The sequence below is a fragment of the Coregonus clupeaformis genome, chromosome 24, assembly GCF_020615455.1.
Source record: "Coregonus clupeaformis isolate EN_2021a chromosome 24, ASM2061545v1, whole genome shotgun sequence".
Lineage (NCBI taxonomy): Eukaryota > Metazoa > Chordata > Actinopteri > Salmoniformes > Salmonidae > Coregonus > Coregonus clupeaformis.
The window spans coordinates 37,605,173-37,622,219 of NC_059215.1; the positions used below are offsets into that span (position 1 = coordinate 37,605,173).

Sequence of the window (17,047 nt, forward strand, 5' to 3'; positions counted from 1 at the left end):
TGGAGGTGTGTTGGGTCATTGTCCTGTTGAAAAACAAATGATAGTCCCATTAAGCCCAAAACAGATGGGATGGCGTATCACTGCAGAATGTTGTGGTAGCCATGCTGGTTAAGTGTGCCTGAATTCAAAATAAATCACTGACAGTGTCACCAGCAAAGCACCCCCACACAATCACACCACCTCCTCCATGCTTTACGGTGGGAAATACACATGTGGAGATCATCCGTTCACCTACACTGCGCCTCACAAAGCCACAGCAGTTGGAACGAAAAATCTCCAATTTGGACTCCAGACCAAAATACAAATTTCCACCGGTCTAATGTCCATTGCTCGTGTTTCTTGGCCCAAGCAAGTCTCTTCTTCTTATCGGTGTCCTTTAGTAGTGGTTTCTTTTCAGCAATTCGACCATGAAGGCCTGATTCACACAGTCTCCTCTGAACAGTTGATGTTGAGATGTGTCTGTTACTTGAACTCTGTGAAGCATTTATTTGGGCTGCAATTTCTGAGGTTGTTAAATCTAATGAACTTATCCTCTGCAGCAGAGGTAACTCTGGGTCTTCCATTCCTGTGGCGGTCCTCATGAGAGCCAGTTTCATCATAGCACTTGATGGTTTTTGCGACTGCACTTGAAGAAACTTTCAAAGTTCTTGAAATTGTCCGTATTGACTGACCTTCATGTCTTAATGTCACGGACGTTGAAGGACGGGTCAGACCAAGGCGCAGCGTGAAATGCATCCATGTTTATTAAACCGAATAAACATACAAAACAACAGGAAACGTGACGTCGGAAGGCTATACACACCCAAGCCAAACTCACCGAGCACAAAACAAGATCCCACAACACAGGCAGGAAAACTGGCTGCCTAAGTATGATCCCCAATCAGAGACAACGAGCGACAGCTGCCTTTGATTGGGAACCACACCCGGCCAAACATAGAAATACAAACATAGAATCAACACACACATGATATTCACACCCTGACCAAACTAACTAGAGTTCTATAGGTCAGGGCAAAAGTAATGATGGACTGTTGTTTCTCTTTGCTTATTTGAGCTGTTCTTGCCATAATATGGACTTGGTTTCTACCAGATAGATCTTCTGTATACCCCCCTACCTTGTCACAACACAACTTTTTGGCTCAAACGCATTAAGAAGGAGAGAAATTCCACAAATTAACTTTTAAGAAGGCACACCTGTTCTTTTATTAATTTTTTTGTAAAAAAAAATTGTGGGGCTAGATCAGCTTTAATATTGCAGATAGATTGTAACTTCCATCAATGTAATTGTCTGCATCACTTCCAATCCCCCATATGTTTTTTTCTTTCTTGCAAATATATAATTTATATATATAGCTAGCTTTTTCAAACAGAAATTTGCATCCTGTAGCACTAACTCCAAAAAGTTTTGGGACACTGTAAAGTCCATGGAGAATAAGAGCACCTCCTCCTAGCTGCTAGGCTAGGAAACACTGTCACCACCGATAAATCTACGATAATCGAGAATTTCAACAAGCAATTTGCTACGGCTGGCCATGCTTTCCACCTGGCTACCCCTACCACGGCCACCAGCTCTGCACCCTCCGCTGCAACTTGCCCATGCCCCCCACCCCCCGCTTCTCCTTCACCCAAATTCAGACAGCTGATGTTCTGAAAGAGCTGCAAAATCTGGACCCCTACAAATCAGCTGGGCTAGACAATCTGGACCCTTTCTTTCTAAAAATTAGCTGCCGAAATTGTCGCAACCCCTATTACTAGCCTGTTCAACCTCTCTTTCGTATCGTCTGAGATCCCCAGAGATTGGAAAGCTGCCTCGGTCATCCCCCTCTTCAAAGGGGGTGACACTCTAGATCCAAACTATTACAGACCTATATCCATCCTGCCCTGCCTTTCGAAAGTCTTTGAAAGCCAAGTTAACAAACAGATCACCGACCATTTCGAATCCCACCGTACCTTCTCCGCTATGCAATCTGGTTTCCGAGCTGGTCATGGGTGCTCCTCAGCCACCCTCAAGGTCCTAAACGATATTATAACCGCGATCGATAAAAGACAGTACTGTGCAGCCGTCTTCATCGACCTGGCCAAGGCTTTCGACTCTGTCAATCACAGCATTCTTATTGGCAGACTAAATAGCCTTGGTTACTCAAATGATTGCCTCGCCTGGTTCACCAACTACTTCTCAGCTAGAGTTCAATGTGTCAAATCGGAGGGCCTGTTGTCTGGACCTATGGCAGTCTCTATGGGGGTGCCACAGTGTTCAATTCTCAGGCAGACTCTTTTCTCTGTGTATATCAATGATGTCGCTCTTGCTGCTGGTGACTCTCAGATCCACCTCTATGCAGACGACACCATTTTGTACACATCTGGCCCTTCATTGGACACTGTGTTAACAAACCTCCAAACGAGCTTCAATGCCATACAACACTCATTCCGTGGCCTCCAACTACTCTTAAACGCTAGTAAAACTAAATGCATGCTCTTCAATCGAACGCTGCTTGCACCCACCCGCCCGACTAGAATCACTACTCTCGGCGGGTCTGACTTAGAGTATGTGGGTGTCTGGTTAGACTGTAAACTCTCCTTCCAGACTCACATTAAGCATCTCCAATCCAAAGTTAAATCTAGAATAGGCTTCTGTTTCGCAACAAAGCCTCCTTCACTCATGCTGCTAAACATGCCCTCGTAAAACTGACTATCCTACCGATCCTTGACTTCGGCCATGTCATTTAAAAATTTAAAAATGCAAAGTTTTGAATCCGGTGTCGTTTTGCGTATCAGTTCATAAACACTATGCCATGGAATCGGTACGTCAAAAATCTCTTCCCAACTATTTTGCAATCTATATGGGACGGCTGTCAATCCTTTGGTCCTTAAATTAAACTGGTATACTTTTTTATTTATCACAATTTTCTTTAATCAATTATGTTCTTTAATGCAGGGCCGACAGACAAGTTCCTTACTTTTTCCCCCTTCCACTTTCCTCTTCCATTTTTGCGGTAATGCTGCAATTATTGTTTTGTAAGTTTGGGTAGAGCAGACATTTTCATTTGTTTTTGTTAGCTGCATGTGCGACATAACTCCACCAGTCCTACCTATGATATCATTTACGAAGATTATACCTTTTTAAAACATTTTTTCAAAAACTAATGTTTTTTTTAAATCAATTAGTATATTTGAGTTTAACCACAATATTTGTTGCATTATTTGTTCTGTCGTTTCTGGAGGATTCAATTGAAATCGCAACCAACTTTCTATGGCTTGTTTTAGAAATACTGATTTTTGGGAGATGTTTTCCTTTTCAAATAACTGAAAGTGAGAGGTTGTAATCTGAATAAAGGGAAAAAAATTTGAACATAGGGTGAGACAATCTTACGAATTTGCTAGAGAACCAGTTCGGATTTAAGTATAACTTTTGTATGACTGAAGCTTTTAGTGATAGGTCTAATGCGTTAATATTTAATAATTTCTGTCCTCCGAATTCATATTCATTATATAAATAGGCCCGTTTAATTTTGTCTGGCTTGCCGTTCCAAATAAAATTGAATATTTTTCTCTCATATAATTTAAAAAACTGTTCGCTAGGCATAGGCAAGACCATAAGTAAATAGGTAAACTGTGATAATACTAAAGAGTTAATCAGGGTGATTTTTCCACAAATAGACAGGTATTTTCCTTTCCATGGTAGCAAGATCTTATCTATTTTTGCAAACTTTCTATTAACATTTATTGGAGTGAGATCATTTATTTAAAAAAAAAAAAACTGAAATATCACATTTATATAAGTATTCAGACCCTTTACTCAGTACTTCGTTGAATAACCTTTGGCAGTGATTACAGCCTTGAGTCTTCTTGGGTATGACGCTACAAGCTTGGCACACCTGTATTTGGGGAGTTTCTCCCATTCTTCTCTGCAGATCCTCTCAAGAACTGTCAGGTTGGATGGGGAGCATCGCTGCATAGCTATTTTCAGGTCTCTCCAGAGATGTTCAATCGGGTTCAAGTCCGGGCTCTGGGTGGGCCACTCAAGGACATTCAGAGACTTGTCCCGAAGCCACTCCTGCATTGTCTTGGCTGTGTGCTTAGGGCCGTTGTCCTGTTGGAAGGTGAACCTTCGCCCCAGTCTGAGGTCCTGAGTGCTCTGGAGCAGGTTTTCATCAAGGTTCTCTTTGTACTTTGCTCCGTTCATCTTTCCCTCGATCCTGACTAGTCTCCCAGTACCTGCCGCTGAAAAATATCCCCACAGCATGATGCTGCCACCACCATGCTTCACCGTAGGGATGGTATTGGCCAGGTGATGAGCGGTGCCTGGTTTCCTCCAGACGTGATGCTTGGCATTCAGGCCAAAGAGTTCAATCTTGGTTTCATCAGAGATTCAGCAAATCTTGTTTCTCATGGTCTGAGAGTGCTTTAGGTGACTTTTGGCAAACTCCAAGCGTGCTGTCATGTGCCTTTTACTGAGGAGTGGTAAAGATACCCTTCCCGATAAAACCCTTGCAGAAGACCAAAATAAACAAAAACGTCACAAAATGTCGTCATAATATATGCACAAAATCTTTCGGCATGCGGATGCCTTTATTTATTTGAAATTTTGCAGGATAACATTTTCAAGTTTCCAAATGAAAAAACTAAGCAAACAAACAATACTTAGTAACAAGAGTAATATGGCAACTACTGTCTAATAATAATAATAATAACCATGAAATAATAGGTGCAGGCATAGTCTGGGAGCCAGTCTGTTTAGCAGAGACTGTTATCGCTAAATAGAGACTGGCACCCAGACTAGCGCATGCAGGGCGAGGCAGAGAAGTTGAGAAGGAAGCAAACGGCATAAAGAATAATAGCGCCATCTGACCGCAAAAGGGCTACACTGTAAGGTGTGGTAAAGATACACTACATGACCAAAAGTAACAGCCTCCACTCTTCTGGGAACGCTTTCCACTAGATGCTGGAACATTGCTGCAGGAACTTGCTTCCATTCCGCCACAAAACCATTAGTGAGGTCGGGCACTGATGTTCAGCGATTAGTCCTGGCTCGCAGACTGCGTTCCAATTCATCCCAAAGGTGTTCGATGGGGTTGAGGTCAGGGCTCTGTGCAGGCCAGTCAAGTTCTTCCACACCGATCTCGACATACAATTTCTGTATGGACCTCGCTTTGTGCACGGGGGCATTGTCATGCTGAAACATGACAATGGCTGTGAGCTTTACACCACTCCAGCCGACGCTTGGCATTGTGCATCGTGATCTTAGGCTTGTGTGTGGCTGCTCGGCCATGGAAACCTATTTCATGAAGCTCCCGACGAAAAGTTATTGTGCTGACATTGCTTCCAGAGGCAGTTTGACCGGGGCAGCTCTAGAAGGGCAGAAATTTTACAAACTGACTAGTTGGAAAGTGCCATCCTATGACGGTGCCACGTTGACAGTCACTGAGCTCTTCATTAAGGCCATTCTACTGCAAATGTTTGTCTATGGATATTGCATGGCTGTTTGCTCGATTTTATACACCTGTCAGCAACGAGTGTGGCTGAAATAGCCGAATCGATTAATTTGAAGGGGTGTCCACATACTTTTGTATATATAGTGTATGTCAAAATGATACCACAAAATTACCATTTCATAAATAATTATATTTGAATATTATTTGGGTAACTTTCAACTCTCTGTTTGAATGTATTGAACAAAGAACAGAAAAGACACATCCATGAAAGTGGTTCTCTGTGTGCAGCTTGTTTTTATTGAGCAAAATATCCAGTTACCATACAATATCTCATAAAAAGGGGAAGAGCTGTCAGTAGAGCAGTCGTGGCACATTGTTTTTACATAAAAGATAAAGAAAACACAAAAAATCTCATTCTGCTGCCTACTTCCCCATCCCCCTAGGCACTACTCACAGATTAGCGTTTTCTTTTTGGTAGGCTACACAATACAATTTTACAGTTCACTAATAAATAATTTGTTTTAGAAAATTATACAGATGTCCCAACTCTGTAACTGACAAGTTAGAGCTTACATGTGATTTTACTCTCATTCTGGTTATACAACTACAATGATTTATTTTGTATATTATTTACAGCATTTGTCCAATTCTAAAGAAAAAGTCACTATACATAAAGCAGTGACTTGTGGTGTGTACACACATAAACACACAGACACAATTGCATGCACACACGCACACACACACACAACATTACATTGTATTGTTCAAGCAAGACAAGGATAAAATCAGTAAATTCCTAAATGTCTTGCCTCTGCTGATTGACAGACTACGAATCCTCATCTGTCGCCCTCTAAAATCAATAGGTTCAAGTGGAGTTGTATGCTAAATTTGCTAGTATAAAAGTATATATTCAAATTTGCTGATATCATTGTCCTACACATTCTGAAAGGGTTCTTCGGCTTTCCCCATAAGATAAATATTTTTGGTTCCAGGTAGAACCCTTTTGGGAGTACAGAACCCTCAGTGGAAATAGTTTTACATGGAACCCAAAAGGGTTCTACCTGGAACCAAAATGGGTTCTTCAAAGGGTTCTCTTATGGGGACAGTCGAAGAACACTTTTAGGTTCTAGATAACACCTTTTTTTTCTAAGAGTGTACTTAGTAACTGTGAAGCTTAGTCTTTGGTGTATAGATGATAGATAATACCGTAATAACAATATGTTTTAATGCCCAATAATTCATTTGAAAAGGATACCCTGTGAACACCCCATGTATTATGTATCAGAGCCGGCAAGCCAACTGCATCACCATCATCTGGCATCAACTGCGTCACCATCATCTGGCATCACCATCATCAAACCATCATCTAACTCAGTTTAGGAGCCTGAGATCGCTGATCTGTTGAGGGAGTCCTGCTCTATGACTACGACAATGTCTCCTATCCTTTGATTTGTTATGTGTTAGCTATATGTGTAAGCCAAGTATGCCTAGTATGTTTATGTTTGTAAATTTTGGAACAATTTATTTAAAGAGGACCATAATGGAAATACATCTTTAAACTTTTTTTGTGTCATGCTCAATGATTTTAAATGCATTATCCAAATGTGTGGTTCTATAGTGTTTTAAATAGTCAAATCTATGTATGTGAGTATGTATCGGTGTTGTCGGAGGGCTTAGAGTTGGGAGTCGGCTCCCCCCAGGCTGTTCATCTCGTCATGCGTGTACTTCTCCCCCGCTTGTCCGGCATCATGGCGGAAGCCAGCGGCGATTTCGTCAAATGACCGTCCCTTGGTTTCGGGCACCATGAAGTAGGTGAAGACGAAGAAGCCCAGCAGCAGCACGGTGAAGATGATGAAGACGTAGGGGCCACACAGTTGCTACAGAGAATACAGAAAAGTTACATTATTTTTACATTTTAAAATTGAAAGTGGAAGTCATAAGTAAGTGCTATTATAGAACTATATAATATATATAATAATATATACTGTCAATGTATATTAATTCATATACATTAAGGCAATACAGTGGCTTGCGAAAGTATTCACCCCCCTTGGCATTTTTCCTATTTTGATGCCTTACAACCTGGAATTAAAATTGATTTTTTGGGGGGTTGTATTATTTGATTTACACAACATGCCTACCACTTTGAAGATGCAAATTATTTTTTATTGTGAAACAAACAGGAAATAACACAAAAAAACAGAAGACTTGAGCGTGCATAATTATTCACCCCCCCCCAAAGTCAATACTTTGTAGAGCCACCTTTTGCAGCAATTACAGCTGCAAGTCTCTTGGGGTATGTCTCTATAAGCTTGGCACTTCTAGCCACTGGGATTTTAAAGTGGTCCTATGGACAGATACTCCAATCTCCACTGTGGAGCTTTGCAGCTCCTTCAGGGTTATCTTTGGTCTCTTTGTTGCCTCTCTGATTAATGCCCTCCTTGCCTGGTCCGTGAGTTTTGGTGGGCGGCCCTCTCTAGGCAGGTTTGTTCTTTCAATTTTTTAATAATGGATTTAATGGTGCTCCGTGGGATGTTCAAAGTTTCTGATATTTTTTTATAACCCAACCCTGATCTGTACTTCTCCACAACTTTGTCCCTGACCTGTTTGGAGAGCTCCTTGGTCTTCATGGTGCCGCTTGTGTCACGATCGTTTAATGACTGGTCGAACCAAGGCGCAGCGTGATAAGCGTACATATTTATTTAAGTACTGAACACGACAAAAAAACAAACAAACGATACGTGAAGTCTCAAGGTTACACAAAACAAACCTATACGGAACAAGATCCCACACCGACTAGTGCCAAACAGGCTGCCTAAGTATGGTCCCCAATCAGAGACAACGAGATACAGCTGCCTCTGATTGGGAACCACCCTGGCCAACATAGATCTAAACGATCTAGAACATCAACATAGAAAATATAACATAGAACCTACACACCCTGGCTCAACATTTAAGAGTCCCCAGAGCCAGGGCGTGACAGCTTGCTCGGTGGTTCCCCTTGCTTAGTGGTGTTGCAGACTCTGATGCCTTTCAGAACAGGTATATATATACTGAGATCATGTGACAGATCATGTGACACTTAGATTGCACACAAGTGGACTTTATTTAACTAATTATGTGACTTCTGAAGGTAATTGGTTGCACCAGATCTTATTTAGGGGCTTCATAGCAAAGGGGGTGAATACATATGCACGCACCACTTTTCCGTTATTTATTTTTTAGAATTTTCTGAAACAAGTTATGTTTTTCATTTCACTTCACCAATATTGACTATTTTGTGTATGTCCATTACATGAAATCCAAATAAAAATCCATTAAAATTACAGGTTGTAAAGCAAACAAAATAGGAAAAACGCCAATGGGGATGAATACTTTTGCAAGGCACTGTTATGTCTCCTTACCTCAACGTATTGGAAGGTCATGCCCACAATAAAGTTAGCTGACCAGTTGGAGAATCCAGCCACGGCAAAGGCAGAGGGCCGTGGACCTTGGCTGAAGAGCTCAGCCACAATGAACCATGGGATGGGGCCTGGGCCGATCTCAAAGAAGGCCACGAAGCTGAAGATGGCCACAATGCTAACGTACGACATCCATGGCAGCTGGTCCTAAGGCAAGACACATCAGTAGAGGAGGCTGGCTGAAGTAGTCGTGTACATGAAAGATGATATAAGCATATCCAGTTATGTTTTTTATGTTCTTTTAGTACACCATTATACATACCAGCAGTGCCATGGCAACTGTCATCAGGACCGCTGAGAATGCCATCCCCAGTAACCCAGTGAGGTGAAGGGATCTTCGCCCAGCACGCTCCACAATGAATAGCTATATAAAGAGAGCGAGGAAGAGGAGTAGAATGGTGGTGTTAGTGGGGGTTGGGGAGTGGATACATTTCCAAGCCACATTAGTCTGTTTCATTTTACACATAAGGAAAAAAAAACATTTACAATATATTGTTTGATACCTTTTTTGGGATACATATGAAATAATTAAGATTGGTCAAATAATGTTACATTTTTAAATTTATATTTAACACATTTTAAATACATTCCAACATATTACGGAATGTATTTAGAATGTATATATAAATGTATGTAAAATGTACAGTACCAGACAAATGTTTGGGCACACCTACAGTGAGGGAGAAAAGTATTTGATCCCTTGTTGATTTTGTACGTTTGCCCACTGACAAAGAAATGATCAGTCTATAATTTTAATGGTAGGTTTATTTGAACAGTGAGAGACAGAATAACAACAAAAAAATCCAGAAAAACGCATGTCAAAAATGTTATAAATTGATTTGCATTTTAATGAGGGAAATAAGTATTTGACCCCCTCTCAATCAGAAAGATTTCTGGCTCCCAGGTGTCTTTTAAACAGGTAATGATCTGAGATTAGGAGCACACTCTTAAAGGGAGTGCTCCTAATCTCAGCTTGTTACCTGTATAAAAGACACCTGTCCACAGAAGCAATCAATGAATCAGATTCCAAACTCTCCACCATGGCCAAGACCAAAGAGCTCTCCAAGGATGTCAGGGACAAGATTGTAAACCTACACAAGGCTGGGATGGGCTACAAGACCATCGCCAAGCAGCTTGGTGAGGTGACAACAGTTGGTGCGATTATTCGCAAATGGAAGAAACACAAAATAACTGTCAATCTCCCTTGGCCTGGGGCTCCATGCAAGATCTCACCTCGTGGAGTTGCAATGATCGTGAGAACGGTGAGGAATCAGCCCAGAACTACACGGGAGGATCTTCTCAATGATCTCAAGGCAGCTGGGACCATAGTCACCAAGAAAACAATTGGTAACACACTACGCTGTGAAGGACTGAAATCCTGCAGCGCCCGCAAGGTCCCACTGCTCAAGAAAGCACATTTACAGGGCCGTCTGAAGTTTTCCAATGAACATCTGAATGATTCAGAGGAGAACTGGGTGAAAGTGTTGTGGTCAGATGAGACCAAAATCAAGCTCTTTGGCATCAACTCAACTCGCCATGTTTAGAGGAGGAGGAATGCTGCCTATGACCCCAAGAACACCATCCCCACCGTCAAACATGGAGGTGAAAACATTATGCTTTGGGGGTGGTTTTCTGCTAAGGAGACAGGACAACTTCACCGCATCAAAGGGACGATGGACAGGGCCATTTACCGTCAAATCTTGGGTGAGAACCTCCTTCCCTCAGCCAGAGCATTGAAAATGGGTCGTGACAATGACCCAAAACACACGGCCAAGGCAACAAAGGAGCGGCTCAAGAAGAAGCACATTAATGTCCTGGAGTGGCCTAGCCAGTCTCCAGACCTTAATCCCATAGAAAATCTGTGGAGGGAGCTGAAGGTTCGAGTTGCCAAACGTCAGCCTCGAAACCTTAATGACTTGGAGAAGATCTGCAAAGAGGAGTGGAACAAAATCCCTCCTGAGATGTTTGCAAACCTGGTGGCCATCTACAAGAAACCTCTGACCTCTGTGATTGCCAACAAGGGTTTTGCCACCAAGTACTAAGTCATGTTTTGCAGAGGGGTCAAATACTTATTTCCCTAATTAAAATGCAAATCAATTTATAACATTTTTGACATGCATTTTTCTGGATTTTGTTGTTGTTATTCTGTCTCTCAATGTTCAAATAAACCTACCATTAAAATTCTAGACTGATCATGTCTTTGTCAGTGGGCAAACGTACAAAATCAGCAGGGGATCAAATACTTTTTTCCCTCACTGTACTCATTCAAGGGTTTTTCTTTATTTTTACTATTTTCTACATTGTAGAATAATAGTGAAGACATCAGAACTATGAAATAACACATATGCAAAAAATGTTAAACAAATGCTTTTCCAACAGTCTTGAAGGAGTTCCCACATATGCAGAGCACTTGTTGGCTGCTTTTCCTTCACTCTGTGGTCCAACTCATCCCAAACCATCTCAATTGGGTTGAGGTCGGGTGATTGTGGAGGCCAGGTCATCTGATGCAGCACTCCATCACTCTCATTCTTGGTAAAATAGCCCTTACACAGCCTGGAGGAGTGTTTTGGGTCATTGTCCTGTTGAAAAACAAATGTAAGTCCCACTAAGCGCAAACCAGATGGGATGGCTTATCGCTGCAGAATGCTGTGGTAGCCATGCTGGTTAAGTGTGCTTTGAATTCTAAATAAATCACTGACAGTGTCACCAGCAAAGCACCCCCACACAATCACACCTCCTCCTCCATGCTTCACGTGGGAACCACACATGCGGAGATCATCCATTCACCTACTCTGCGTCTAACAAAGACACAGCGGTTGTAACCAAAAATCTCAAATTTGGACTCATCAGACCAAAGGACAGATTTCCACCGGTCTAATGTCCATTGCTCATGTTTCTTGGCCTGAGCAAGTCTCTTCTTCTTATTGGTGTCCTTTAGTAGTGGTTTCTTTGCAGCAATTCGACCATGAAGGCCTGATTCCCGCAGTCTCCTCTGAACAGTTGATGTTGAGATGTGTCTGTTACTTGAACTCTGTGAAGCATTTATTTGGGCTGCAATCTGAGGTGCAGTTAACTCTAATTAACTTATCCTCTGCATCAGAGGTAAGTCTGGGTCTTCCTTTCCTGTGGTGGTCCTCATGAGATCCAGTTTCATCATAGCGCTTGTTGGTTTTTATGACTGCACCTGAAGAAACGTTCAAAGTTCTTGAAATGTTCCGGATTGACTGACCTTAATGTCTCAAAGTAATGATGGACTGTTGTTTCTGTTTGCTTATTTGAGCTGTTCTTGCCATAATATGACTTCTGTATACCACCCCTACCTTGTCACAACACAACTGATTGGCTCAAACGCATTAAGAAGGAAAGAAATTCCACAAATTAACTTTTAACAAAGCACACCTGTTAATTGAAATGCATTCCAGGTGACTACCTCATGAAGCTGTTTGAGAGAATGCCAACAGTGTGCAAAGCTGTCATCAAGGCAAAGGGTGGCTACTTTAAAGAATCTCAAATATAAAATATATTTTGATTTGTTTAACACTTTTTTTGTTACTACATGAATCCATATGTGTTATTTCATAGTTTTGATGTCTTCACTATTATTCTACAATGTAGAAAATAGTAAAAATAAAGAAAAACCCTGGAATGAGTTGGTGTGTCCAAACTTTGACTGGTACTGTATATCACAATATACACTGAGTGTACAAAGCATTAAGAATACCTTCCTAATATTGACTTCAGTTGCACCCCCTTTTGCCCTCAGGACAGTCTCAATTCATCGGGGTATGGACTCTACAAGGTGTCGAAAGCGTTCCAGAGGGATGCTGGCCCATGTTGACTCCAATGCTTCCCACAGTTGTATCAAGTTGGCTGGATGTCCTTTGGGTGGTGGACCATTCTTGATACACATGGGAAACTGTTGAGCATGAAAAATCCAGCAGCATTGCAGTTCTTGACACAATCAAACCAGTGCGCCTGGCACCTACTACCATACCCCGTTCAAAAGCACTTAAATCTTTTGTCTTGCCCATTCACCCTCTGAATGGCACACATACACAATTCAATATTAGGAAGGTGTCCTTAATGTTTTGTACACTCAGTGTATGTTAAATGCATCGGAAAATGTATTTAATGTATTTTAAAATACATTCTGAAATACATTAAACAATGTATTTTAGAATATATTTCCACATGTATTTATTGATAGTAAATATATTTTTAAATGATTTTGTTAATGTCTTCTGAATTATATTACATTTGGTTGTATTTGTAAGAAACACAGTATGTTTTTGTTGAAAGGTATTGCAATACCAAAGAATTTGCCAAATCATATCGCAATGAAATGGTGACTGTTTTAATGGTATCACATGCACTTATAACACTCTCATTCAGACCACAGAACTGACAGTGTAAAACTTTAACCAACATTAACATACAGTGAGGGAAAAAAGTATTTGATCCCCTGCTGATTTTGTACGTTTGCCCACTGACAAAGACATGATCAGTCTATAATTTTAATGGTAGGTTTATTTGAACAGTGAGAGACAGAATAACAACAATAAAATCCAGGAAAACGTGTGTCAAAAATGTTATAAATTGATTTGCATTTTAATGAGGGAAATAAGTATTTGACCCCTCTGCAAAACATGACTTAGTACTTGGTGGCAAAACCCTTGTTGGCAATCACAGAGGTCAGACGTTTCTTGTAGTTGGCCACCAGGTTTGCACACATCTCAGGAGGGATTTTGCTCCACTCCTCTTTGCAGATCTTCTCCAAGTCATTAAGGTTTCCAGGCTAACATTTGGCAACTCGAACCTTCAGCTCCCTCCACAGATTTTCTATGGGATTAAGGTCTGGAGACTGGCTAGGCCACTCCAGGACCTTAATATGCTTCTTCTTGAGCCACTCCTTTGTTGCCTTGGCCATGTGTTTTGGGTCATTGTCATGCTGGAATACCCATCCACGACCCATTTTCAATGCCCTGGCTGAGGGAAGGAGGTTCTCACCCAAGATTTGACGGTACATGGCCCCGTCCATCGTCCCTTTGATGCAGTGAAGTTGTCCTGTCCCCTTAGCAGAAAAACACCCCCAAAGCATAATGTTTCCACCTCCATGTTTGACGGTGGGGATGGTGTTCTTGGGGTCATAGGCAGCATTCCTCCTCCTCCAAACACGGCGAGTTGAGTTGATGCCAAAGAGCTCGATTTTGGTCTCATCTGACCACAACACTTCACCCAGTTCTCCTCTGAATCACTCAGATGTTCATTGGCAAACTTCAGACGGGCCTGTATATGTGCTTTCTTGAGCAGGGGGACCTTATGGGCGCTGCAGGATTTCAGTCCTTCACGGCGTATTGTGTTACCAATTGTTTTCTTGGTGACTATGGTCCCAGCTGCCTTGAGATCATTGACAAGATCCTCCCGTGTAGTTCTGGGCTGATTCCTCACCGTTCTCATGATCATTGCAACTCCATGAGGTGAGATCTTGCATGGAGCCCCAGGCCGAGGGAGATTGACAGTTCTTTTGTGTTTCTTCCATTTGCGAATAATCACACCAACTGTTGTCACCTTCTCACCAAGCTGCTTGGCGATGGTCTTGTAGCCCATTCCAGCCTTGTGTAGGTCTACAATCTTGTCCCTGACATCCTTGGAGAGCTCTTTGGTCTTGGCCATGGTGGAGAGTTTGGAATCTGATTGATTGCTTCTGTAGACAGGTGTCTTTTATACAGGTAACAAACTGAGATTAGGAGCACTCCCTTTAAGAGTGTGCTCCTAATCTCAGCTCGTTAACTGTATAAAAGACACCTGGGAGCCAGAAATCTTTCTGATTGAGAGGGGGTCAAATACTTATTTCCCTCATTAAAATGCAAATCAATTTATAACATTTTTGACATGCGTTTTTCTGGATTTTTTTGTTGTTATTCTGTCTCTCACTGTTCAAATAAACCTACCATTAAAATTATAGACTGATCATTTCTTTGTCAGTGGGCAAACGTACAAAATCAGAAGGGGATCAAATACTTTTTTCCCTCACTGTAACAATGGACATGTATGACACGTTCTCCCATGGGTGGCCCAACAAGAGCAAACAAAGGCTTCGCCTCCAATAAGCCACGCCTCCAGATCCTCTAATAGGCTGCCACAGCTACAATATATTTGGTTAAAAATTATTTTTTATTTTACTTGATACATATCAAAAGCATACCAAAAGCACTAAAATACATTTAAATTTAAAATCATGTAGTGATTTTTTCATTATTTAATTAAGCTGAATATAAAGAGAGGCTATAGTCTTTTACATTTTATATTTAACCTCTTGAGATGGGAAAACTAGTTTTCTATGAAGTTGAACATGCACTCTTCATGACAGAATGTTAAAATTATATCAATACCAACATTTTGTGTAAAAATAGTAATTAAAGAATCCTCTGTAGGGCAAAATTATGTCATATGGTGAATTAAGAACCACTTTGGCCACCCTGTAGACTAGATGTCATAGCCATGCATTTCTGGAATTATCAGCCATTACATGCATTTGAGCAAAGATGGAAATGTATGTACAGTGGGGAGAACAAGTATTTGATACACTGCCGATTTTGCAGGTTTTCCTACTTACAAAGCATGTAGAGGTCTGTAATTGTTATCATAGGTACACTTCAACTGTGAGAGACGGAATCACATTGTATGATTTTTAAGTAATTAATTTGCATTTTATTGCATGACATAAGTATTTGATCACCTACCAACCAGTAAGAATTCCGGCTCTCACAGACCTGTTAGTTTTTCTTTAAGAAGCCCTCCTGTTCTCCACTCATTACCTGTATTAACTGCACCTGTTTGAACTCGTTACCTGTATAAAAGACACCTGTCCACACACTCAATCAAACAGACTCCAACCTCTCCACAATGGCCAAGACCAGAGAGCTGTGTAAGGACATCAGGGATAAAATTGTAGACCTGCACAAGGCTGGGATGGGCTACAGGACAATAGGCAAGCAGCTTGATGAGAAGGCAACAACTGTTGGCGCAATTATTAGAAAATGGAAGAAGTTCAAGATGACGGTCAATCACCCTCGGTCTGGGGCTCCATGCAAGATCTCACCTCGTGGGGCATCAATGATCATGAGGAAGGTGAGGGATCAGCCCAGAACTACACGGCAGGACCTGGTCAATGACCTGAAGAGAGCTGGGACCACAGTCTCAAAGAAAACCATTAGTAACACACTACGCCGTCATGGATTAAAATCCTGCAGCGCACGCAAGGTCCCCCTGCTCAAGCCAGCGCATGTCCAGGCCCGTCTGAAGTTTGCCAATGACCATCTGGATGATCCAGAGGAGGAATGGGAGAAGGTCATGTGGTCTGAAGAGACAAAAATAGAGCTTTTTGGTCTAAACTCCACTCGCCGTGTTTGGAGGAAGAAGAAGGATGAGTACAACCCCAAGAACACCATCCCAACCGTGAAGCATGGAGGTGGAAACATCATTCTTTGGGGATGCTTTTCTGCAAAGGGGACAGGACGACTGCATCGTATTGAGGGGAGGATGGATGGGGCCATGTATCGCAAGATCTTGGCCAACAACCTCCTTCCCTCAGTAAGAGCATTGAAGATGGGTCGTGGCTGGGTCTTCCAGCATGACAACGACCCGAAACACACAGCCAGGGCAACTAAGGAGTGGCTCCGTAAGAAGCATCTCATGGTCCTGGAGTGGCCTAGCCAGTCTCCAGACCTGAACCCAATAGAACATCTTTGGAGGGAGCTGAAAGTCCGTATTGCCCAGCGACAGCCCCAAAACCTGAAGGATCTGGAGAAGGTCTGTATGGAGGATTGGGCCAAAATCCATGCTGTAGTGTGTGCAAACCTGGTCAAGACCTACAGGAAACGTATGATCTCTGTAATTGCAAACAAAGGTTTCTGTACCAAATATTAAGTTCTTTTTTTCTGATGTATCAAATACTTATGTCATGCAATAAAATGCAAATTAATTACTTAAAAATCATACAATGTGATTTTCTGGATTTTTGTTTTAGATTCCGTCTCTCACAGTTGAAGTGTACCTATGATAAAAATTACAGACCTCTACATGCTTTGTAAGTAGGAAAATCTGCAAAATCGGCAGTGTATCAAATACTTGTTCTCCCCACTGTATATGCAT

The 17,047-nt window shown here is 41.7% G+C and overlaps 1 protein-coding gene across 1 annotated transcript in view; it reads right to left on the minus strand.

The window, feature by feature from the left end:
* Positions 1–5,721: 5,721 nt before the first annotated feature.
* Positions 5,722–17,047, minus strand: part of LOC121538196 (solute carrier family 2, facilitated glucose transporter member 1-like) — a 49,666-nt gene continuing 38,340 nt past the window's right edge. Inside the window, exons 8-10 of the mRNA XM_041846008.2 lie at positions 9,156–9,257; positions 8,837–9,040; positions 5,722–7,309 (exon numbers count right to left, since the gene is read on the minus strand). Coding sequence (XP_041701942.1) covers positions 7,106–7,309; positions 8,837–9,040; positions 9,156–9,257 — 510 coding nt within the window. The 3' untranslated portion in view covers positions 5,722–7,105. The remainder of the gene's footprint in view (positions 7,310–8,836; positions 9,041–9,155; positions 9,258–17,047) is intronic.